The sequence below is a fragment of the Rhododendron vialii genome, chromosome 10a (genome assembly GCF_030253575.1).
Source record: "Rhododendron vialii isolate Sample 1 chromosome 10a, ASM3025357v1".
Lineage (NCBI taxonomy): Eukaryota > Viridiplantae > Streptophyta > Magnoliopsida > Ericales > Ericaceae > Rhododendron > Rhododendron vialii.
The window spans coordinates 28,241,552-28,268,615 of NC_080566.1; the positions used below are offsets into that span (position 1 = coordinate 28,241,552).

The 27,064-nt window shown below is 38.5% G+C and overlaps 1 protein-coding gene across 1 annotated transcript in view; it reads right to left on the reverse strand.

Annotated features, from left to right (window-relative positions):
- LOC131304017 (ALBINO3-like protein 2, chloroplastic) overlaps nt 1-26,614 on the reverse strand; it is a 31,352-nt gene extending 4,738 nt beyond the window's left edge. The window contains exons 1-7 of the mRNA XM_058331111.1: nt 26,060-26,614; nt 24,689-24,795; nt 17,754-17,881; nt 13,358-13,429; nt 11,382-11,483; nt 6,840-6,899; nt 6,563-6,628 (exon numbers count right to left, since the gene is read on the reverse strand). Of these exons, the coding sequence (XP_058187094.1) occupies nt 6,563-6,628; nt 6,840-6,899; nt 11,382-11,483; nt 13,358-13,429; nt 17,754-17,881; nt 24,689-24,795; nt 26,060-26,610 (1,086 nt within the window). The 5' untranslated portion in view covers nt 26,611-26,614. The remainder of the gene's footprint in view (nt 1-6,562; nt 6,629-6,839; nt 6,900-11,381; nt 11,484-13,357; nt 13,430-17,753; nt 17,882-24,688; nt 24,796-26,059) is intronic.
- Between the last annotated feature and the right edge of the window lie 450 nt (nt 26,615-27,064).

Consider the following 27,064-nt stretch of genomic DNA (forward strand, 5'->3'; position numbering starts at 1 on the left):
AGAAGTGATTCGCATAATTAATTTCACAGGACCCTACTCCAAACAAAAAGTACAACAATGGCTCTTAACATGCAGAAGAGTTATAAATTGAAGAGTAGGTACTAAAATAGACCTTGCACCAAGCATTATCTAGGCTTTCAAAATGATATGCAGCCAGTATTCTAACACTAGAGCTTCACTAACCTCCCACTCGTTCATCTGATAGTTGATACCCAAAAAGAGATGGTAACCTCTCCAAGCATTTTTCTCAAGAACCCACAAATCAGTTCTAAAATGAATATGCTCACCATTCCTCTCACCTGCTAAACTTTGAAGGCTAGAGTAAACGTCTAAGAAGCACGGACACTTAAAAGAAGGTAGCGTGCCCGTGTCCGACACTCCTCACTCTTGGACACGCGTTCGATAACTAGAAAATAAAAACGTTAAGTCGGACACGTGTCTGACACTTCTTTGGCATCTATCAATAAGAAATATATATCCAATCCTTAGACGCTTGCTAACTGTGATTATCAGAATAATCAAACCTTGACATATCACTATGACATACAAAGTTGGAAAAATAATAGTTCTTATCATAAAATTCGAGTGAGATTTGTTGAGGATTTTGTTTTTTTGAATCTCATGTCAATTAGTTTCTTCATAACTTATTGTATCTTAGCTATCATATAACTTGGCTTATTTGTACGGATGGTCCCCAAAGTATTTTTGAAATGTCAATTTGGTCCCCGATATACAAATCGCGTCTATTGCATCCCCAGCGTTTATAATGTGCGTTTAAATGGTCCCCGGAGCTAACTCTGTCCAAATTGACTGTTAAAGATAGGAGTATTTGTGGAACTTCCTCTTTAAACAACCATCACCTCCACAAAACTTCATCTTCAACCTCAAAACACTAACCCTATCTCTCTCTCCTCGAGACCACCTCGTCCACCCACACCAAATAACCATTAGTACTGCAATTAAATATGATGACCCATGCTCCAATGGCAGTAAATTTATTTGGAGGGCATACAAGGACATTCTAGAGGAAAAAAGATGAAACCCCCTAGTACCAATCGAAGCGCAGTTTTTACAAGCATCAGCTCTCTCTCTTATTTGGAGGGCATACAAGGACATTCTGGAGGAAAAAAGATGAAACCCCCTAGTTCCAATCGAAGCGCAGTTTTTGCAAGCATCTCTCTCTCTCTCTCTCTCTCTCTCTCTGAAAAAGATGAAACCCCCTAGTTCCAATCGAAGCACGGTTTTTACAAGCATCATCTCTCTCTCTCTCTCTCTCTCTCTCTCTCTCTCTCTCTCTCTCTCATCCCACCTCCCGACAAAACCGGCTCATCTTTCTTCGACTCAAATGCCGCCCATCATCATTGGCGTAGTCGAATCCCAAATCAGGAGCGCCTTCCTCGTCCGCCACCGAGTTCTTCTTGATCAACTTCTTTCGGGGCTTCGATTTCAACTCGGATTCCTTGTAGACAGGCGTCGGCGACCGCTCCTCTCAACGCCAATCGTCTTTTTCTTTGTCTTTGTTGATGAGGTTTCGATCGTCGCCTCCTTGTTGGGGTTCTGGATTGGACTGGACTTCGTCGTCGAAATCCATCAATGGCTCACCGTCTTCGTCGACGTACCTGAAGACTAGACCAAGTCGGCTCAGTGGAAGAAACCCTAACCCAGAGAGATTGTTGGATCTGGGTATGATTGCGGTGACGACGTCAAAGATGATTGTTGTTCTGTTGACGAATTGTTGGAAGATTGTGAAATTTTTGATTACTTGTATCTGGTTGATGATGATCGAATCTACTCGATTGTGTTCTTTTTCTAAATCTGTACAGTAGTTTTTTTTTCCTTCTTTTTTTTTTTTCCGAACAGCTCCTGTACTTGACAATTGGACAATGAAATTTGAAAGTGGGGAATTTGGGGGGTTTGACTATAATACCCTCATTTTAGACGGCAATAGGTAACAGAGTTAGCTCTGGGGACCATTTAAACGCGCATTGTAAATGTTGGGGATGCAATAGACGTGATTTGTATATTGGGGATCTATGAAGCACCGACACCTCTAGAAGTCAAAGAATCGCAGTGTCAGGACACGGGGACACCGCGGGACACCTTGGAGATACGTACGGGACACGCCACGTGGCGTGTCCCATATTTTAATATTAAATTTTGAGGGGGACACGGCTGGGGACACGGCGGGACACCGCTGGGGACACAGCGGGGACACCGATGGGGACAAGGCAGGGGCCAAACTGCAATTTTTAAAAAAAAATTGGGGGCCAAACTGTAATTTTTGAAAAAATTGGGGGTCAAACAGTAATTTTTTAAAAAAAATTTGGGGCCAAATTATTATTATTTTTAAATTTCTGGGTGCTAAACTATAATTATTTATTTATTTATATATAAATAAATATATATATATACACGTGGCGTGTCCCCCGCCGTGTCCGTGTCCGTGTCCCCATTTTTTAAGAATTCCCGTGTCCCAGTGTCGGTTTCGGTGTCCGTGTCCGTGTCGGTGCATCATAGTTGGGGATCAAATTGACATTTCAGAAATACTTTGGGGATCATCTGTACAAATAACCCAACTTGGATGTGTACTTAGGGTGTAGATGTATGTATCAATATGCTTAGATATACATAAATGAACATATCCACAACGTGTCCGTGTCCAACATTCTAGAGAAATGACATATCTGCATGACTGTGTCGTGTCATGTCTTATCCGTGTCTTGTATCCGTATCCGTACTTCTTAGGTAAACGTAAGCACATTGTCATCCCATGTACAATCTATCAGACACCTATATTCAGAGAAACAAAAATCAAAAAGTGGGGACAAGACTACTTAAAACTAGCTGGATCACCAAGGCCACTTGCTTAGAAGACATAATTGAATGGAACAATCGAGGGGATGAAACAACCCTCATGGTCTGAAACATCATACAATTCATAAAACAATACTTAAAATACAGCTCTCATCAATTTATCAAAAACTAGATGCTTAAAGTCCTTTTTCCTAGTTGGGTATTGAAGTTAAGTTCTTTCAAGAAAGGGTGTCCTGTGGTCCATTAGGACCATTACACTCTACTGGAAGATGACTACTGAGTATGTTTGTTCAAAAGAGCAGTCATGACGCAAGTTTTTTCCTGCCATGCATGTTGACTATAAATAGGCAATAGATACAGGAAGATAGGAGTTTTAAGTACCCTCAATTCTACTGTTTGAAAGATGACTACTTTTCAAAGGACCCAAGGTCCCAAACACTTACAAACTTGTGAGACTAACAAAATACAAACACTGCGAATAATCACCAGAGTGACCAGATGTATCACACCAACTCGGCATCTATCACAGCTGCAGCCACATTCTTTATGTTTACACTTTCATTTCCAGCTAGGTCAGTGGGTCTATATAACCTAGAGCCTTAAGATAGGCGCTATACTCATTTGACGAACCTGTGTCCTATGAGGTACCTAATAAGGAGTCTTATGTACACTGATACAATCATCAAGAATACAGCTTGGCTCACCCTGTCTTACCTGGAAATGCTGTTACCCAGCGAATTGCATTTTGGAACACATTTTTCGAAACATAGTAAACCTTCGTTGAAATTTTTGATTATGAACATTGGACTTTGGGGAAACCAATGTGATTCTTGAGGCTCCAAGAAATTTTGTGAGCTGGCAGTTTATTCAAGGTCATAACCCATGTTTTCAAAGGCGATTCTGCAGCACACCTTGAGGCAAGGCGCAACAAAAACGCTCCTGAGAGCTTATTTTTGAGCTGAGGACCACAAATGCATTCACCCATCTGTTGGAGGCATGTGCTTTTCATGCTTTTTTTACCCAAGAGATGGAAGTAAAAGCATCAGAACAATCGGTTCATTACAAAATGGCGCAAATGCTACCCCCCCTTCTTATGCTATTTTTAATTAATCTTATTTTTATAAATAAAGATTAAAAACTCCAAAGGGTTACGTCTAACCTTGAGGCTTATGCCTCACGTTATGAGAGGTATTGTCATACTATTGAAAAGGTTGCATCAAGATAAGTGACAACCTATCACATGAAAGCAATACATCTTTATTTAAAAGCTCCAAACAGGAAGAGAGAAGACCTTTCCTTTGCGTTTATTAAAATAATTTCAATGTTAGGTCTTTATGGTATTATTTACGTTTATTAAAATAATTTCAATGTTAGGTCTTTATGGTATTATTTACTGGTGCAAGGACGAGAGAGAGAGAGAGAGAGAGAGAGAGAGAGAGAGAGAGAGAGAGAATATTCTCTATGCAGCAGGTCAAATTGAATGGAGAAATGAGGCAGCGTGAGTGCTTCTGAGGCTCATGCCAATATTTGCCATGGGTTGGAACAGCTGGATGATGACGACCCTAAGCTAGAAATAGAATGATTTAGTTATAGCTTATTTCATTCTTATGAAGTTCAGTTTAATAAGTATTCTTCCAGGTTAAGAATCAAGGCCACTGGAGTAAATTTCAAAAGGTCATGGAAAGGGATGGAGACCCGGAGAGGGTCACACACTCAAAAGCGCTAACTATTATTTGGTCAAACTGTCTTTATGAATCTGATTTGAGGAGAAGCCCGTCTGAAGTCCATATCAACCAATGCAGTGCCTCTAATCAATGAATATCAGATCTACATAAATTCTCAGAGCAATTGAAGCGTCTTCTGAGTGTGTCATAGGCTAACTAATTCAAAAGTTAGTTACACCCTAAAGGCGCACATTTCGTAACTACAAAGATCATATCCACGTAAGCAATTGCATTATGAAGAAAACAAAACAACTGTGAAACATTTTTGCAGCGCATATGGAATATTTCACGAAATGCAAAACATTTTATGAAGACATTCATCTCATACCACAAGTTCATAGGGTTCAAAGAGTGCCACCAAAATGACAGTAACTAATCAGATCCATGAAATTTATTTTTGAACTAAGGCACATTGAAGAACTTTGGGACATGCTTCTGAAGTATCTTGGTGGTGTCCGAGATGGATGTCCAACACGACACGTCATGCCTCCTTTCTTAAAGTGTTTGTGCTACTTAGGCACCAATTGCTTCTTCTTTACCAGACCTTTCTAAATATGGTAAAATCTACCGTCAGCCCTTAGGGCTGACAATAGTGGATGCACGCGCGACTCCACGCGCTCATTTGAGAGCTGTTTTTGGTGAGTTCCGATGCATGACGTTACCCATTGAAATTTTTGGACCAAATGACAATATTAACCCTCATCCCACTTCTCTCACGCAGACCAGTTTCCAAAACCAAAAACCTTTTTAGATCGAAATTGCAACCGACTTGCAAATCCATCGCCGGCTGAAAAAATCGGCAACTCCGTGATAGCAAAATATTATTGTGTACTGATTCTAAGACAATTCACTCACAGAAACCAGGAAACCCTCCTCTCTCTCTCTCTCTTCGGCTTCCCCCTCTCTGAAATTTTGTATTCTTCAGTTTCTGAACTTCGATTATGAGTCAATGGCAAAGGTTGAAGACAAAACAGTGTTGAAGAGAGAGAAGAGCGTGTGTGTCATCCTTGGATGGAAACCGAACTGTAACAATTTGCCCAATATTTACTGACCCTCTGTCTCCTCCAAAGAACAAGTTTTTGAGCTTTCTTCAAATACTCTTCTTGTTCACTAGGTGGGTTTATCTATTTTTGCTCCTAGTTTTCTCTTGATCGGCTTTTTTTTGCTCCTAGTTGCTTTCGGAATTACATACTAGTATTTAATTTAATTACCCCAACTTTTCCGAGTAAAAAAACAGCAGCGAAGAAACCCATTATCCCACAATCTCACCCCCCCTCTCTCCACGCAAAAAAAAAAAAGCAGTTAAAAAGGAGTTCCCCCCCTCCCCCTCTACGCAAAAAATAAAAGAAAAAAGCAGTTATAATGGAGTTCCGAGGCAATATAATTTTTTTCTAATTGTTTTTCGATTTGCTAGTCACAATTATGAACTGATTGTGGGCAATTTGGCTCTATAATTCGACTATCTCACAGATCTGAAAGGATTTGGGGGGGAAAATTAGAATTTAATTTTAATTTTTGAAATTTGAAAGAATCTGGGAAAAGAGAGCTAAGAGGTCAATTTTTCATCAAAAGTGGGTGAGGAGAAAAGGGTTTTCCCAGAATTGGGAGGGATTTCACTGCCATTATTGTGGAGAGAGAAAGAGAGATAAGGTTATTTTTGCCTTTTTAAGAAAAAGAAAAGAAAAGGAAGGTTAAGATTGTCATTTCGGAGAAGGATGACAGACAACAGTACAAAGGAATACAAAAGCTGACTTAGAAAACAAGGAAAGAGCAACACGTGGTTTTTTTTTAATTTAAAGCGTCCGCCCAGTGGGCGTATTTTAGAAGGACCGTCTAAATATATTGCCCAAGTTTCATTTGTGCATCACTTAGTCAATATCCATATGAATTTCTAGGATGGTTTAAACATTACATACAAGCATGTTAACTAAATAAATTCACAAACAAATTCAAACTATTGAATATATACACGATCCAAAAGCATATAACCATAAATAAAGAAATAATATCAGATGTTGAGTTACCTGGGGTACACAAAACCCAGTAAAAAGTATAGGCAGTGTCAAGAGATTCAAGTAAAACTTGTAATACTGCAAGAAAATGCGATTATCAGAACTTTCCTGTAATAAATAGCATAAGCAACAGAAGGACATCACATTTGATTATCTTCCCAAGGTAATTGTTTCTACATTTTAAAAAATCTTGGCGCAATTAGTCTCCAGAAAAACTAAGCAATTTTATAAGCTAGGCTAGAAATATTTATGAACTTCGAACGATAGATGCATTCTATCATCCACTCACTTGGGCCAATAAGCCGAGCAGACCAGTTGCTTTTCCAGCTGAAAATGTTCGAAACGAAATCTGATAAAACCGCAGGGAACAAGAAAAGCCTCAGTAACATCAGATAAGAAGCAAGGAAGCTACTGGATAATGGCAAAACAAACCTATGGTGATTAAAGATAGTTAGTCTCTGGAAGTAGGTAACACCCATACCTTCAAAAGAAACACCTAATAATAGCTCAGGATAGTACAGGCTAGCTTTTAGATATTCTAATGAAACAATTGAAAAGGCCTTATTTTTTTTGAGATGATAAATGAAAGTTGGCTTCTGCACATAAAGATGCAACAGGCAATCACTCAATCCAGGCCCCTAGGCCTAAATGGAGGATGTTGAGTCTTAAACCAAATTGGCCAATTTTGGTCGATTTTTCCAATCGGGTCCTTCGATTCGGCATATTCGCGGAATATGCTGGGTCAATACGTGGTTGTTTTGTGTCATTTTGCACTTTTTTGATGCACTATTTAAGCAAATTAAAATTTACTTTAACGAGTTTTCGGACTTTTGAGGAATTCTGTCCGTGTCCTTGCACATATGCTTTTATTTTGTCTTTTTGTGCGACGAATTTCCTATTTTCTGCGGGGGTATTTCCGTCTTCCCAAAATTTCAGCCGTAATTCTTGACTTTGTGATTATTGCCTAATAATTGCAATTTAATGTTTTCCAGTGAGGGAAATCTTGGTGACTCTATTTATTTTAAAGATATGGAAGGGCAAAATTGATTACCTTGCAACCAATGCATGTAGACCAAGGTTGTCAAATCGTGAATCGAATCAAGAATAGAATTGACCCTTTACCGAATCGTGAATCGAATCGAATCATGAATCGTAACGATTCAGTTCAAATTTTGAAAATACATTGGAAATTGTATCTACGCACCTACATAATAAACATACATTGTAACACTCAAAAATTGAAGTTTAAATTTATATTAAAGTTTTTTCCCTATTACTAATGGATGATCACATGGTCTAATAGGAACGACTTAAACATTCATTATAAAAATGAAAGCTTGGTCTCAACACAATAAAAGTTTGTAGCTTGGTAGGTACGAAACTAAACTAGCTTGTATGACAACATATGTGGGTCAGTTCGAGGGTCTTGGCGAGGTCTTGGCATATGATTTAGAGGGTACATGATTTAAAAAGATCGTTTTGTGAGACAACGCATCCATATAGATATCATCCTCAACAATATTCAAAGTTACTTGTATAATTACCATCTAGCAAATTAAAATTGTAACATTTCAAAGACGTTGAGCGCATCTATACATAACTCAGCAGTGTAAGGCATCTTAGTCGTAAATAACTTTAGAGTGAGTATTTAATCTTTAATAAGAATGAGGAAAAAGGGGTTAACATGCTCCGAATCAAAATAAATACCAATTTTAACAAATTTTGCAAATGTGGTTTTATATTAGTCGAAAACAACATTCATGATAAACCGTGATTCACCTATAGATTCGTATAGTTTTTGCATGAATTGTGAATCAAATCGCGAATCGAATCGTAAATCATACGATTCACCACCGATTCTATATAAAACTTGATTCACCTATAGATTCGTATCGTTTTGGCGTGAATCATGAATTGTACGATTTTGACAACCACAATGTAGACAGGAGCCAATGAACTAATTTAATCAACAGTATAAAAAAAGTACGTAATTATAATATTCAACTAAATTACTTAAGGACTAAATGCATACTTGGTTACGTAAACTACTAATGCTATAGTTAAAGCTCTACTCTTAGGCCGTCATTGCTCAAATCTATAATTCAGAGGATACAAGTCCCCTCCAACTTCAAACTAAAAATATGTACTACATCTTTTTCAATAGTAAATACATATTGTTAATTTACTTGATTTATATTTTAAGAATAAGAATTGTTGTCATATCGCCAAAATTCCAATAATTCATCTAAACTCTTTCAATTTAATGAAAAATATGCAATTCCAAAAAAAAGAAACAAACTTATTTAACTTTAAAAAAACACTAAGTCAAAAAAAAACAAAAAACAAAATTAGACCTATTTTTTTGGTCTAAAATAGGTCTAACTTACGGGCACGACAATTTTGTGCGAAGCACATGCCTTTACCCTAGTGTATCCAAATCAGAAAGATGGAGTTTAAAAGCGTACAAGGAAATGAAGATTCAATGCAGCAACTTAATCATTTTATATTTTACAGTACCTAATTATAGCTAAAATATCATGTAAGGGAAGGATGAAAAATTCCAAACCATTAGGAAAACCTGACTCAATCTAGTATTGTGATTTAACAAGACTTTTAGCTTAGAAAGTGCCTAAGAAATCCCATATTTTTCATTTCTGCTGATGTTTTTGCGTTTACTCTTCTAAAATACTTCATCCAAAAGGGCAGTTTGATGATTTCACCCTAATTCTTGGCATACTGATTTGTATCTAGTCATAATAAGTCGGTTAAGACAACTGAAAAGAAGGCCCAAATATTAGGGAAGTAAACAAAAACAAGGCCAATGGACTTAACTTCCCCCTATTTGGTTAATCACGGAGCATATACAGAAAACGCAGACATATAATGACATATGCGTAGAAAAAGGCATCACGGGGATGCCGCCGGATTGCGAAGGAAAGCAAGAACCGCTTAAGGAAACAAAGCCGAGAGGACAAAGGAAAGAAAGATCAATTATGGATAATATGTTGATTATGAAGGTGTTGGTCAAGCGATATCATAGAAATGATTGGAGGCGTAGATGTGCAATGATAGACTTAAAGGAAGCACATGATTTAGCTGCTTGGGAGTTCCTATTCTATTCTATGGACATTTTGAACTTTCCAGTGTTATTTATTCAGTGAGTGAAACAATCTGTCACGACCCCTAGGTTTCCTATCCTTTTAAAGAGTGAGCTTCAAGGATATTTCAAAGAGAAAACGACTTGAGGTCCTTATTTGGTCTTCAGCCAAATTTACAGAAGAATGTAGGTGACTAGTTCATATTGCAAAGTCAGGTTCTTTTCACATTGTGGAAGAAGCTTTGGCTGCATTTCACTATTTCTCTGAGCTTCAGCCAAATTTACAGAAGATTCCAGATGACTTGTTCATATTGTGGGGTGCAGATTCAGGTTCTTTTCACATGGTGGAAGATGCTTTGGCTGACTTTCACTATTTCTGAGCTTCAGCCAAATTTACAGAAGAGGCAGTATTTTTTGCTGCTCAGATCCAAAAGGATATTTTGCGGATCCCTGAGAAAAAAAATAAAGTACCTTCCTAGATGTGCCTCAAATAACTACCAGGCTCAAACACAGTTGACTCCACTGTATTAATTTAGGACAAAAGCTTGTCTAGAATTCAGTCTTGGTCAACAAAGTTGCTGTCGTGTCACGCAGAACTCAGCTTATAAACCCGGTCCTGGATTTAGAGAACCATGGGATGCTGGTTCCAGTATTTTGATTAACTGTGGGTTCTCTAACCCAACAAAACAATAGATCTCCAAACATCCCATGCCCTATTCAATCACCCAAAATAAAAAACGATTCAAGGCATTAGCTACCACCACATCGATCTCCTGTGAACAATCACCTTGGATCAATAATTTCTTCACCGTACTTTTTGTGTGGGAAAGTGGCACTCATGCGCTCATATGTTCCCTCATATTCCAGTAACTATCCAATCATCCAAGTACACAAGATGATGACAAAGAGATCCATCTTGATCTAAGGTAAAGAATAGTTTTAAACAGTTGCAACCAAACCCAAAATCCCAGAGTTTCAATTGGTTTCCTAACTTTGAACAAAATAGCGCCGTGTGCCACTCATAACTGAAACAAAGATACAATGGATTGGATCATTTCACCCCATTCCTTACCAGTTTATATAAAGTTGAGCTTTTAAATTTGGGTCTACACTACTCCACGAAGTCGAATGACTAAACAAGCAGCCTAATGCCCTAGCTTGGCCCACAACATGTGTAAACCTAGCATATAACGATGCCAACAAGGATTTTTGCTCATACGTACGAAAACAAAGTGACAGTTTTAGTTCAATGGCAATGCAGGGAAAATGTATCTGAGCCCACTTTTTTTTTCCCCCTTTTCCGGGCCTATGCTACTTGAAGGGATTGAAGTTTTTCATGCATCAAGGCTCTCTCTTTTTATTCACATGTTATCAAGTATGCAAGTCGTGCCCATGACCCATGTCATCAATAACTGTTTCCACAACTTGATACTTTGGGTTTCCAACAAGGGAGTCACAAATAATTACCTATTAGGTGCATGTTTTGGAAGGGTCAATCCTCAGGTTGGTTTGGGTAAGCCAGCATATCAACCTAGAGCTAGAATGACCTCTTTGCTTCTCGGAAATTTGAGACCCGAACCAAATGATGGCAAAAAGAGAATGAAACCAAATCAAAAGGACAGCTTAGGTCTAGCCGTCTAGGCATCAGGTTCCGCAAACTGGAATTAAAATCAAACAAGAATGAAGACAGAAGCAGACTCATAATCAGTGAAAGAGGAGCACTGTGTCATATACCTGAACATTGGCAAAATGAAAACTAGCAATCAGTAATGGAAATATGGTGCCTGAAACCCCATGAGGGAAGTCAGTCAAATTCTGAAACCATAGAGTACCACCCTGCAATAAATTCAACAGAAAATTTTAGAAGAGCACTGCATGAAGTAATCAACTAGTTTGCCAAAAGTATTAACAAATCTCATACTAATCAAGCATACTCCACCACATCATAGCTGTCATATAGAGAATATGGACGTAATTTCCTACTTTAAGCACCAATGAAGATTATAACTCAAGACAGTAGAGACCAATAACCTAGTCTTACAGTTTTGAAGTTAAAGTCTTCTTTAATATTCGTTTTACAGGCATATGCAATTTTTGGAACTTGCGGTTTTCCAGTCATGCGGGCAACTATAAACCGAATTAGGAACCAGATCAAAGAATCTGACTTCCCTCTCCTCAGATCGTTGATTCATTGCACTATCCACAATTTCCTCCATCAAGCAACGTACTGGCATGGACATACTCGCATCTCCTACAAGCTTTGTGTTTATCTCAATCAAATACAACCAAAGACCAATAAACAATTTCGCTAGATATATCTTCTTACACTTCACTCATAAGTAAATAAGCTAACTGAATGGGCTAAATATCAAAATTACTCTGAACCCTCCACAAAATACAAAAACTGTTTCAACGATGGATTTACCAATCTGGAAAACCAACCATACAAAAACACCGGCAATTTACAATTAACTCAAAAGCCAGAAAAAAAGGGCCCTTTCCTTCAAAAGCTTCTCCATTAGGTTCACTCCAGATAATCAAAAAAAAAGTAAATTGTACCTCCCAAAAAAAAAACAAGCTTTCCTCCTCATAAGTCCATAACTATCGCTCCTCTCGCCAAATTGAGAACATCCATCTCCTTCCTAAAGAACACCCCCTCCATCCCAAGCATGGGAATAGTTTACGACAATAGCTCCCTACCCACATCAAAATGAAGAAAAAGGAGGCTAACTGACTACCTGTTGTTATGTCTACACATATAACAGCAATACACATGCAAGTGAATCTGATTTTTAGCTTCAAAGGAGCTTTGGTACAGCTTATTTATTTTCATGGAAAATCATGTCAACAGTGCCAGCCAAAGGGCTGCAGCGATCTTTCCACCTCAAATTTACCCGGTTTCAATGGTAACCAAAAAAGAGTCTTCCCCTCGCAACCATTCGGGGAGAGGGTATACAAACGATTGAGCAAAATTAACAGGTCCCCACCTCCCCGTCATTTCAGATCCCTTCGCAGACCCAAATATACACTACCCATTATCCACCTAAGGCAACTATTGACAGCTACTTCACATTTCGTGGACATACTGGAAATATCAGCTCTAGCTTAACAGAAAACCTCAGCGAGCTGACTAAGGAGAATAAGAATAGCATTGCAAAACCATCAAAAATTAACTCTTTCTTTCAGCCAAGGATTTCAATATCGGAGGTATTACGCATGGAAACAGAAGGACCACATGGATCGTTGGCAGGAATTCTTCAAACTCCCAAAACCTACTTCTCCTTCTTAGAGTGAAGTTCTCCAATCCAAAATAAAATCACTTCTATAGTCCTACTTAAAACAGTCCATGACTCCATGCATCTATTCTGGTGCCTACGACTAGAAAATCCATGTCCTATCCTTACCTAGCAATTTGGCTACCAAGATTAGATGTCTTCGTTTGGATTCCCCAATAATCCAGATACCATGGTTTTCAAGTAGGGAGAACAGATATTTGATAAGCAAACTGCTGGAACAGTTAACATAGAATTGGAGTCACAATTATCTGCAAATATCTAAGGCGTAGAGCAACTATACACTGGCATCGAAACATTAAAGGCATTCACTTGAAAACAGTTTACTTCTCCACTATCAACCACGCCTTCAAGTATGAAATACTCAATTGGAATATGGCCACGGCACATCTACAGATTAGTGTGAAAGTTCCTTACGCAATCAAACCCAGGATGGTGATCAAGGGACATTCTGCGAATGGTTGTCATCCACAAGAGAAAGCATGGGACCTGCACAGGTTTTCCAAAAAGGGAAACAAAGCTTTAAGAAACTGTCCATGCAATATAGATTTCACTTGCAAAACAATGCACAAAAATCTTCTCTTGTTTTTTCCCTTGTTTATTTTGAATTTTGTGGAGCTTTTGGTTATCCTAAAAGAAAGATCACAAACTGTGAAAATTGTTCTATTAAGCGTGAAATTACAGAATATTAAACCTAAAAAACTTCTAACACCTAGAAAACATCGAAAGAATAAAATGGACTTCTGGATTTTCGCATAGAGCATGTTAGGGCATAATATTTTCACCTAATTTATAAGCTAATTTTACTTTTAGTATGCAGCCAGGCAGATTTTTTGTCATTGTATCAGATTGTAATAGTCAGGGGTGTTTTGGTAATTTTGAAATTGCTAGGGATTACTGCCAGATAAAAAGGATTTCACTTGTAGTTTTCCTAGCGATGGCCTGGGACAAGGTGACACTTGTGACATTTCAGGTCGGGACGCATGGCTGGGCACCTGATATTTGCATCCAGGTGCACAAAAGAAGTATTAGGAAAATTTAGGGAAAACACAATCCCAAATTCTAACAATTCAACTCCCTATGGGTGGGGGGGGGAGAGAGAGAGAGAGATAATTCGGTTTTGCTAACAAGTGCCCCTGGGGCACAAGTTAAGGTGCAATAAATATGGAATATTCTCCAACATTTAATGCCATTTTCTGAAACAAAGTCAACCACAATCTAAATAACAGATACTTAGGCCCCATTCCAGAAACCTTCTTAAAAAATAAGCAGCTTATTTCACATTTTCAAACTTAAAAATAATGTAAATGAAAAATAATTTTTTAATTTTTTTCGCATCGTATTAAAGATCTTGATGAGATTTATTAAACAAGATCCATATTAGTAAGAAAATTATTTACGTAAACACTTATTTTTGAGCTTGAAATTGCCTTCTTAAAAAATAAGTACTTATTTTACGTTCCGGAACGGGGCCTTACTCCACTATTTTAGCATGTATACCATAACGATGTGTCTGCTACTTTTAGCAAATAACAGATATCCAATTAAATTGTGCTAAAAAAATATAAACCATTGCCCTATAATTTGAAACACCATTCCTGAATAAATGCTTCTCATTCAAGTCAAAATAATTTTTTTTTCTTTGAGTGAACTCATGGTCCAAAAATTCTTCATCCATTGCCCTATAATTTGAAGCGCCATTACGGACCAAAAAAAAAACTAAAAATAAAATATTAAAATAAAAATGTACATGAAAGGGGGAGCCAATACCTTGCAATTGGAAAAAAAACGTGAAGACAAAATGAAAAAGGGGAGATGAAGTGGAGAAACTAACCCCAAATAAACGAAGTTAATTCTCTAGTCTAGGTCAGACCAATGTGGCATTGACATCGGCATTGGGCATATGAGCATAAAAGAGAAAAAACAGTTATGACATTAAATACTCATTATTCATGTTTCCTTGTTCGTTTGTGCATATTCCATATTTATTGCACCATCCAAATTTTATTGCACCTAAACTTGTGTATATTCCATATTTATTACAACTTAACTTGTGCCCCGGGGAAATTGTTTAGCATTTGCCATATTAATTTTCACAAGTAGCTAGACTTTTCTCATCCTTGCAAGGATTTATATTTCATAAGTAGATGGTAAGAAACTTTGGCAAATCAAAATATTGTCGATGGAATAAGGACTCTGCAAATGACTCCATAACCCAATTTACTGTTCACTTCCTTAAAAGTTATACTTGCAGCCCCAACACTGATGTCGGACTATCAAGAAAATTATAGAAAAGGAACTCTAGGCATCCTTGTGCCTAAAAACCCCTAGACATCTGACATCCCCGTGCCTAAGGATGTAAAAGCATTTCCATAGGACTCCATAATCGAAATTTAATTCATTCAGTCAACTTATGAAAACATGATCTTTAGAGTCCTCTACATAAACAATATTCAAGAAAGATAAGTTCACCTAACAATAATCCCTACGACTCAGAATTTCTAAATAAAATAGTAGAATACAATTAACCATCCTCTCCGATCAAATACGAATAGCCCGTGGGGTAGTCCATCCTATTCCCCCACAAAAACCCATTCCAATCCTGCCTAAATCAACCACAAACCCCTTCTTCTACTGATTGTGCACCCTTGGTTTTTTTTTTTTTTCTCGTTTTGATAAGTGCCTGCCTTGGTTTATCCACTAAACCAAAAATTACTCATTGTTTTGGATCTTGAATAGCAATGGCCTATGATTTGGATATTTAAACTCAAATTTTTTCATCGCAAAGCCCTGAACCTGCAAACTTCCAACAACCAAAACCCACAGTAAATCCAATTATAGGACGCAATACCTTAAGTTTCCTCCAGTGGTCCTGCATCACATATGTAGTTAAGGCTCCAAAAGGACAAGATTATGGGACTGCTTATGTATTAAAACCAACATTGGACATCTCCCACCATACTACCTCCATCCCAATTTAATTGTCACTTTTGGGAGTTCGTACCACTTTTTAATTGATTATATCTAGTAATTTATATGTTTTAGGTGACTTTGAAAACATTATATTATAGAACAAATCGAGATCTATCAAACAAGATCCATATTAGATGTAAAATTCATTACCAATTTAAAGATATAACTAGTTTTTTTATCCAGTTAGAGCATCCCCAATGGGGATGTATTTTGGAACCGGATGGATAGTTATTTTAGATGAAAAAAGTGGTTAAAAGTTAGTTGGATGTAAAATAGAACCCACCGTTCTCCAATGGTGAGATGTAAAAAAGGGATGGATAATTAAATAACTTTCCCTCCTCCTCAATTTTCCCCAACTTTCTTAACCCAAATTCAAGTACTATCTGGTAATCAAGGACTTAAAAAAAAATATTCCGAAAAAAAAAAAAAAAAACCTTTTGTCCCAATTTTTTTTTGGAGTGTGTTTGTGATGAAGGGAGAAAATTTTTGTTCTGTAAAATCCAATTCAAAACACACATTTATAGGTAGGAAAAAAAACACCATTGCCATATTTTGTGATCCGTTTGCTGAGCCAACGGTCGGATCCTCATAATAAAAAGAAAGAAAGAAAAGGCAACGGTCGGATCAAAACAGAAGACACAGAAGATACAATCCAACTTTACTCTCTCCATCTACAAACAGAACAGAAGATAGATGAGAACCAGAAACCACCGCGCCTCCCCCCCTTCTCTCTCTCTCTCTCTCTCTCTCTCTCTCTGATGAGAACCACACCGCCCTGAACCAAAGCTTTCTCTGAAATCAGTTTCGGACGGCGACAAGGTTTCGGAAGGCACAGCCAGGGACCGAACTCGTACGGCGACGAGGGTTTCGGACGGCGACGACAATCCAACCCCTCTCTAAAATCTGTTTCCGGCAACCTTCCGGTGTGTTCTTGCGGATTCCGACATGTTCTTGCAGATTCCGGTGACTTTCCGACGAAATCAAGTAACTCCGGATGACCAAATTTCTGGTAGAATCAGTTGGGGTGATGTGTTGTCAATTATAGCTGTAGTTAAATGGGGATGGAAATATCCATCTCCTTTTCCATCTCTGCTATTTTACAACCAGATTTGTTCCATTTTACATCCCCATTGGAGGGGTTTTTTTTTGCATCCGATTGTATTTTAAGTATAGCAACTGGTTTCCATCCCCCATTGGGGATGCTCTTAGAATAGAACTGGGACAAGTAAATTAGCACGGAGGGAGTACTAAGGGTGTTGTACATTATTGGCACTCTTGTGCCTCATCCTGACTCTCATTATTGAGTCTGCTGCTTAAATGCCAGATAGGCACGACTCCGATGCATGGATTTCTACCATAATAAACCCACCACATCCACCATGACAACCCAATTGCACACCGTCCCACAGGACATTCCCAACCATTAACTAAGCCTAATTACTTTAAATAATTAGAACAGAATGCTAAACAACATCTACTATTTGTGCTGATTATGCATTGGTCATATGCAGATCAGACTTGTCATTTTGGAGAACTTTTTTTCTAAACACCACTAACCCTGAGAAAAATGACCCACACTCTGTTGAGACTTCCTTGACCCTAATTGTGCCTCCAAGTTCCACAATTTATCTAGTTGGTGCAAATTTAACTTCTAGCAGCTCCGTTCCTTTTGAACTTACCAAACTTTGTATGTACCGTCAGCCAATGTTGTCGTATCGTATAAATGTCCTTAACAAGTAATCCCGCACCGCTTCATGAACCTCATGCAGTTGAAACAATGGGACTAAAGTAAAAATCAAAAAATACTAACATTACATTATAGAGCAAAGTGGAGCATCACCTGGACAGAAACATAAGCTAGGAGCCATAAATATGAAGGGCAGCCAACTGCTCGTCTTTCTTTGCGGAAGAGTGAAAATTGTTCTCTATAACTTCCTCCTGAGAGAGGTGGTGGGAATGGAGGTGGCACTTTAAGAGATGCACAAGAAAGTCAAGACAAGAGCATGTGTAAGTTGATTAGCTGACAAATTAAAATCTAGAACTGTTCCTTTGTAGAATACTGGGAAACAGGATATGTGGTTTCTCGTAATAGTTTGAACATAGCCGAATATGGTCAACCGCTTTATTACTTAACGTGCAATAGAGAACAATACTGACCAAGAATTACTATAGGAACGTAGTAGAAAGAGTGGAATATCGCCAATGGTAACAGTGTGTTGCAATTGGTACCAAAAAGTGGTTAGTTACACAGTCGTAGAGCACCACTCTACTACCAAATCGAGCCTTGGGCTTATTAAATATAAGTGAACAGGTAGCCCTAGACAAAGCGAAATGGAAAAACAGGATTCATATAGCCGACCCCAATTGATTGGGACTAACAAAAAGAAGATGGTATTTACCTAAGTGAGGTGTTAAACAGTCTACTTCCCAGGTAATGTTTTTAACTCGGAAAATACTTCTATTTCTCATGTAATGTTTTTAACTCGGAAAATACTTCAGCAGTCAAGAATAGGTTAAGAGTACAAGAAATGTGTTCACCTCTTAATTGAACAATCGCCTAACAACATTATCAAAGTACTCGGATATACATGGTAATTATTCATAAAACTTGCATTCTATGTACAAATGCTCTATGTTAACTTGTACCACCATTCTCACCTGGGCAAATAAATGTTAAAGAAATTTGAATTCTTCCTGTGTCCCAATGTCCTTTGAAATAAGAATTAGATAGTACACACAAGTATATGAAGATCCTTTACTCGAGTCCATTCAATAGTGAACTATGGTCCTAATGGAGATCATTTTGTTTCAACTTTCAAGCTTAAAAGGAAAACTCATAAACCGCATGGGCAAGCATGTGGACAATGGAGTTCTCCCTTGAAATTCAAGTATCATTGATCACACCCCTTGTAGATGGCATTGTTGGAAAGAGGAAAGTAATTTCCAATAAAAGCACCACACCCTTCACAAAGAGAACAATAGAATGGAGAATGAAACTAAAGGATAGGAGAAAATGGGTCGCAATGGTGGAGTGGGAGGAAAGGCTACAGTAGAAAGGTAATGGGAGGAAATGGGGGCTAGCTGTGGGAGAGGTTTGAGCGTGGCGGGTGAAGGGGAGAGAAAGAAGGTAGCGGTGGAAGATGGGAGGTGGCGTGTTGATGATTGTGAGTGCTAAGCAAGGCAGGATGAAGAGAGGTGAGTTTGAAACAATGCAGTCAATCATATAACTAAGTGAAGCATGATAATGAGGTAATAAATGGCTACTAAAGAGTAGAGCGTTTAATTAAATTTGAGATCAAATTCAAGCAACCATAGAGAAAGTGTGACATCTGTCCCAAAGTTTTACTACAGGACAGCAAAAATTAAGATCGAACTTACCAAACCAAATCAAACCGAGCCTTATGTCCCAATGACTTGGGGTCGGCTACATGAATCATTTTCCTCCATTGAGCTCTGTCAAGGGTATTTGGATTCATGTCATAAAGATCTGACGGGCTTTTTAAGTGCTAGCTGTTAGCTACCTAACGCACAACCCTCCTCCTTTATCCGGGCTTGGGACTGGCTAGGAAATAAAGATAAGGCTCTAAGCACGAACCAAGCAGAGTTGGAAAGAAAAAATCGAACTTGAAAAGAAAAAATCCCAGGGGCACTTCAAGGTCAAGATCTTGGATTATTTTTGTAATTTTCTCCAAACAGATTTCAGGGTTGTAGGCATCCGTCGCAGCATGACCCACAAGCTGGTTCGACTTCCATTCTTTGCTCCTGACACCTATTTCGGCGTGTCAAACTTTATGGAGTGGCCACTTTGTGTTAGGAACCAAGAAACCATTTGGAGATTCATAGTTTGGGAACTCAGAGTACAATGAGGAGGAGGGAATCAAGCTTGTTAAAAGCCCATGCAAACTAAAGTAGCGAGGGAAATCCAAAAAAACTCCAAAATCTACTCTGCACCAAGCTTGCTATAATGACCTTGCAATATGAAAGAGGAACAGTTCCTTGTTTAGTCAGCCGAGGAACTATTCACTAGTCACTCTATATAATACTATTATTCTTAGCCCCACCTCCTATTATTATATTATTTTATCAAAAGCCCCCCAATTATTTGAACTAACAGCCATTTTCAGGAGAAGCCCCACATTACTTTAATAAATAAATAAAAAAGCTCCATCTCCTATTATTATATTATTTTAATTGAGAAGAGAGTGAGAGTAAAGAGCCTGATTTTATGTAATTATGAAAAAGTGACTAGTTAAAATTGAAAAGTGGCATTTGAAGAATAATTTGGTCCAAAATCGGTTGAGGCTGATGCGGATGCTCTTAGCCACCCCTCTTAGCTACCTTTTGACCTTTAATAAGTGTTTATTCATTTTAGTGAAGCTTCATTTAGTGTATAAAAAACCAAAGAAGCCATAGTTATGTGAGGACTACAATAAACATGTAGATTGGGGATAGGAGCATGCTTAGAAAGAAGTAAAAAATACTAGCCAGTATGGTAACCATACTAATTGCGAATCCGCTAGGAAGATTACTTGGCCACGACTTTGCCTCTCAATGATTGCACAGCCACCACTTCGATCAAGCAGCCGCTCAACCAACAAAACAAGATTGCGGCACCGCCTCTTTGAAGAAGAGGCGGAGACTTATTTCTATGCCGGAGAATTTTCCAGAAAGTGAAACAGGGAAAATAAAAGATAGAAATTTAATAGAATCCGCAAATTTGTCCAAAACATCCATACATACTCTCAGTTTCCTTGATTAAGGAAACATGATGATGGCTTTGTAGATGGGTCATTATTTGAGCCACTTAAATTCGGTGTCTGCTGATCACGTTGGGTGTTTGGATAACATATTAGAATGGAGAACGAAATCGGAGGATAGGAGAAAAAGGGTCTGCAATGGGAAAGGGAGGCAAGGCTGCAGTTGAACATGGGAGGGCGGTGTGCCGATGATAACTGTGGGTGCTAAATGGGAGAGGATGAAGAGAGGTGAGTTCGAAACAATGCAATCAATCAAACAAACAGTAGTCAGTGACATATCATGATGAGGTGGTAAATAGTTGATAAGGGTGCTATGAGATCAAATTTAAACAACCATAGAAAAAGTGCAACATCTATCCCAAAACTTTTAGTGTTATAAAAGTTTGTGGAGATGACAGCAGAGGTTAAGATCGAGCTTCAATAGAATAAAATCTCGTGGTTTAGATTAGTTTTTGCAACATTCTCCAAATAGAATTACGTGGTTGTGGGCACCTGTTGCAGCATAACCCACAAGCTGGTTAGATTTCCATTGTTTCCTCGTGACACCAATTCAAGCATGTCGATTCGTAGATACCAATTGCAGAATATATTTTCAGCAGTGCACGATGTGGCGCACTTTACGGAGTCGCCACTTAGTTTTTTTCTTTTAATTACCAAGATACCATTTAGGAACTTAGAATATGAGGAGGGGAAGGTGTTAGGCACCCCTCTTGGCCCAACCCAAAGGTTTGCCTCTGCCATTTTGACTTTAGGCTTTGTTTATTCATTTTAGTCAATCTTCTTTCATTGTAATATTAAACCACAGCTAGATGATGACAACATAAACATGTACGGTATAGGAATGTGGCATGCTTAAACATAAGTGCAAACCAGTCAGCATGGTTGACTGTTTGTGCGGCCGCTAGGGACACTACGCTAGATGATGACAACATAAACATGTCGAATTTCGCAAGCTCGCCCTGGCCACTTCTAACTCCAATTTGCACGTGGTTTGAACCATTGGAAAGCTAGTTGGGTCTACTTTCAAACCCAGGTGTGGGGTGGGCACAAGTCGGGCTGGTCGCGTTTACCCTCAAGGACTGAGCCAAAATTTACATGGAGCGCCGAAGCTTAAAACTCAAAATTTCGACTTTTGACATGATTATTGAATTTGGGATTTTTCCTTGCACATCTTTGAAATGCAAGCATGAAATTTGAATAACAACCACTCCCCTTCAAATCAAAACTTCTCCCCTAGCAGGGAAGGAATATGCATTGGTGATATGTTTCTCATGGCTCAAGCTGAATTTTTATTTACAATGTTACCTATGCTAGAGGGAGTGCTAAAACCGATTATCTACAAACTTTTCACACTTATATTTTCTTTTTTAATTTCTCATACGGGAGCAAAAATACTGACACCAAAAAAAATATTTTCCAGTACGAAATTATTTACTTTATAATATGTTATTTATTCTATTTCTTACGATCAGGGGGTGTTGAGATACTACATTAGTATAATTTAGATGTATATGTATAATATATTTAGGTTTATTTTTTAGCAAGGTTGGGGGTGGCCATAGCACCCCCACCCATAAGGCCACTTCTGTCCCTGTTTACCCTAGACCCATCCACCGACCCGAACAAGTCGGGTTTCAATTGTTCTCCACCCACTGTCGACCGAGTTAATATCGAAATGAATGGAGTCTGCTGCTTCTATTGATGGTCAGTTTACATCAGGTGACACTCTGCTTTGGTTTTTTCTCTCAAGTTTGGGTTAGGCCTTGAAGAAGACAGTCCAACTAATGCAGGGTTAGGGTAGGATATACACGAGCACGCGTACAACTCTGATGGCATCAAAATCAGAAAACAGAAGAGAGAAATAGAGACTCAATGGCAGGACTTCAATGTGGTCTCCATTACCGTTCTCATTGCTTGATTGAAGAGTGAAATGTGGGAGAAGGTGGAATCATGGGATAGGGGTTGAGGCCCCGTTCCAGAAACCCAAACAAGTACTTATTTTTTAAGAAGGCAATTTCAAGCTCAAAAAATCATGTGTTTACGCAAATAATTTTCCTAACAATATGGATCTTGTTTGATAGATCTCATTGAGATCTTTTAAACGGTGCAAAAAAAAAATCGAAAATTTAATTTTCATTTACATTATTTTTTAGTTTGAAAATGTGAAATCAACTGCTTATTTTTTAAGAAGGTTTCTGGAACGGGGCTTGAGACTTGAGAGATTATGTGTGAGAGAGATCAGAGGGCGGTTTCCGAGAGACAGAGAGAGAGAGAGGTCCGTGGGAGTTGGAGATTTCTACAAAGTAGACAGAGGATGCTGTAGAGAGGAAAGAAAAAGTGAGGAGTAATGATAAGGATGACAGCTACTTTTGTTTTTTTACAAGATGACAGCTACTTTTCTATTTTGATCAGTGATTTTCGATCAGTGGAAAGTAATGTATGAACGTGAAAGTATCACAAAATATAGGGACGGAATCTTTTTCTTTGGGTCAATTAGAGCACGTTGAATGAACCAGATCCGACACAAGCCTGAAAGCTGTATTTTTCAAGCTAATCTAAACCGTCTTCGATTGTTAAGTGCCACAAATCCAACCGTGGACAAGCGAATCAGTCCAGCTTGGTCGTTTTGGACGTGGCGGGAGAATAGTTCTTCACCCCAATGAAAACAAGTGGTTAGTATGATTTGCACATTTAAAGTTATGACCATCTTACCCTTGGAAGGTCAAAAAATAACTCATTTTAGTAAAACGCTCACAACCCCCTAGCTACGGGTATTAAGGCAGCTAGAAATAAAGCACTAGTCGGACATGCTTCTCCGAAGGGTAAAACAACAAGAACAGACTTAGCTACTGGTCTTCTCCGAAAGGTAAAGAGCTAATATCCAACTTAGGTCTTCCTACTCTAGGAGCGGATATTCCCCAGTCGAGACCTTTCACCCTTCCATCTCTTCTCTAGCTGGTTGGCAAAGCATGAATGAAGCGATGGAAGGTATAAGCCACTACGTTGAGCTGCTAACTGCTGTTGCCAATCCATATTGGATAAAGTCTCATTTCATAACATTGAAAAGCCTTTTCAAAGGACTAAAAGATGCTGGAAGCCAACCTTAACAACTCTAATGTTTGGTCTACAAGAATTGGGTTGAAAGAAGACAAATTCGGAAGTCATCAAAGCCACCAAGGCTAAAATACTTTATTGGGCCCTAAAATTTACTCTATGTTCTGTTTTGCCAACATTGACACTCCTCTAGAGCCAAAGTATTACCTAAGATCCTTAATCCTTTAAAATCAGAGGATTTGCTCAGCTTTAGTAACAATTTCATCATTGAGACCACCAGAGGCAGAGCTTAAACCTTTACCCAGCCAAATTGGGGAGTCTACAATGGTGTAATAGTGTTTTCCAAACACCAGCTACTATATCTTCCGCATTTTCCCCATTTTAGGTTATTTTTAAAACCCTGAGTTTACCAACCTCAGTGACCGGTTCCTGAGAGTTCCTGGGGTGGGGAATACAAAAGTGATGAAGTCATAGCAGTGTTCTAAAAGGCAGCCACCTAGGCCACCTAGGAGCTATGCAGTGGTCCAACGCCTAGATTAGGCGCCGCCGAGGTGCTAGGTGGCCGACTAGTCGGTGCCAAGGCGCTAGGCACCCCTTTTTAACCCGACCAGCGCTTAGCGACTTTCAGAGCATTGAGTCATAGTCGTTAGAATCAAAAGATATGTTTTCCACAATTCGATACAATTCAGCTGGTCATGAGGTCATCAATATGAATACATTGCACGAAACAAAAATAGTCGTGAATCGTAATTCAAAACCTGTGAATCAAATCATTTCATAACAGTCCAAAATGGAGATCAAAAGTCTGCTCAGGGGTGAATTGTCAATCAAATAAGCTCAACATAACTGAGCCCGAAGCCTATGTGCAGACCTCATAGTTTCAGGCATACACATGCCTATAATATGTTCATGGTTACGGTCTGATCAAATATGCACACCAAAAGAGATGGAAAATAAGACTCACATTTAGGAAGCAATTCTGCAATCTTTTTGGACTTCTTGAGTTGAAATATAAGCACGGGGAGCAGTGTAATTCTAAGAGCCAAAGTGGAGGAGGCAATTAATACCCACCTGGAAGATCATTAGTTAAGTATGTAGACACCAGATCATACAGAATATAAAGAAAAGCAGATTGACAATGTCATTTTCCTGCATCATCCATGCAATTGCTGAGACATGAATTAAAATCAAAACATGGAATGCACCCGAATCAGACTAGGTTCAAAACAGGGTTGGTTAAAGTATTCAGAAACAAACAACTTACAGTAGTTTTTAAATGCTGCATTTAAATATGAACTGCAACGAGAAAGTATTCTTTGTCTGCAACCAAACAAAATTAAATACATCTGTGTGTTTATTTCAATTTTCACGAAGTTCGGTGAATGTTAATCTACAAAACTGGAGATCGCTCCTCCCACAGCCTAACAAACAGAATAAAGAGCCAGAAAAAGAACAAAGTCTTTTGTTTAACATCAAATTCATCTCTCTCCTAGCATGGAAAGCTAAAACCTGCAAGCATCACTAAGTGTGCTTTGTTTTTTTTAACCTTCATTTCTCATCAACCAAACAAAGGGAAGGTTGGCAAACACGGACTATTTGAAGGAGGGTAGTTAGGGGATAACATACATTCAATTCTATGACGGAGCAAGATTTAAAATCAAAGTTGGCACCCAAAAATATCAACATACTTAACGCTCAAGCAAAAGTATAGGATTCTAAAGTTAACCATTCATAATACCAAAAAGTACACATTTTTTGTAGTTTAACCATCCATCAACATAGAAAGGAAATAATTTAACGATCTGCTAAAATGGAACTCGAGGTTCTTTCAAGTTCTATGTGAAATCTGACTAAGAGGGGGGACAACTTTCTATTTGTGGACGGAGAGAGTGTTTCTTAGCAGACACAATTATTTAATTTTTTTTCCTTCTGTATTTTTGGACCACTCCCCCAAATAATCGCTCCGGCCCTGTCATTCCATGCTTAATTAATTGTTTCGTGTTTTCACTCTGCTTTTCAATCCACCAAAGACGGAGAGTATATCAAAGCTGATTTTGCCTACAGGAAAAAAGCAAGATTAAAAAAAAAAATTCACTTGGGCTTTTCAGTGATCCAAAGTGGAATGCTCCTGCTCTCAATCCTCGCGAATTCGTAGTTTGTGTCTTTGTGATGCTTTCGAAAGCTGCTTTCAGGCTTTCGCTCAAGGCCAGGCACGCACACCATGTGACTTAGGTGAAAACCAATTCCAATGTTTTTTCATCACTCAAAAGAAAATAAAACACAGCTTCCGTTATTTCATCAATGTTACTACAAAAATGCCTCTTCGTTTACTCACCAAGGCCAGCCGGTTGAGTTGTGGAACAAATCAAGCAACGAAATCAGCGCACGAACGGGAAGAATCGGCTCCCCATCGCCACCAACATCAGAAGCACTAACCAGTGCCTCTGCGATTTCCGAGCCATCAACATCACCAGCATCAGAAACAGAAGAAGAAAACCCTGAGTCAATAAGCTCCTCCTCGTCAGCCCGAACAGCGGCCGAGTCCACACTCAGATCCCGACCGTAGTCCGAGTCGCCGCGAGTGGAGAGAGAGCGGGACCACACGAAACCGTAGTGAAGAGCGAGAGGATGCACGGTCGAGAATGGAAGGCCAGAACTGGTTTTTTGGGGGGTTTCTCGGTTGCTCGATTGGGCGAAGAAGATTGAATAAGAAGAAGAAGTCAGTGAGGCTAGGGTTTGTGGACGGCGACGAAGAAGGTTTGATAGTAAGAGCTTTGGAGCGGCCATTAACGGTCTTTTCGCATACAACTTCCCATAGAGAATTTGGGGCCGAGAAAAGGAAGATAGCGGTTTTTCTTTGCCCCTTTCGGAGAAATAGGGTTTCATGCACTCCCACTATTTTCAACACCAGTAACGCCTTGTTCCACGGACACTTTTTAGGATTTTTAAAAAAATTGCACGTTTTGTCCTTAATTAAATTTGTTTTGCGTTTGTTAATTTTGCGTTAAATTTGTTTTGTGAAAATGTAATTATTTCTCAAAATATTTAGGTAAAAAAAAAATTCTACTTTTCTGATTCGAATTAATAATCCATAAAAGTTTAACGAAAAATTAACAAAAGCAAAAAAAAAATTTAATAACGACAAAACATACACTTTTTCTAAAAGTCCTAAAAATATTAATGAAATAAGGTCAAAATTTGTCCACACAGACTTTTTATGCATCGATCGTGCATAGATAAGAATGCATAGTGTTTTTTTTATCTCATGGGGTCCAATCATGAATTAGCTCATATATTCTGACACATAGTATTACGAATTGGGGTTGTTCTTTCAATAGTT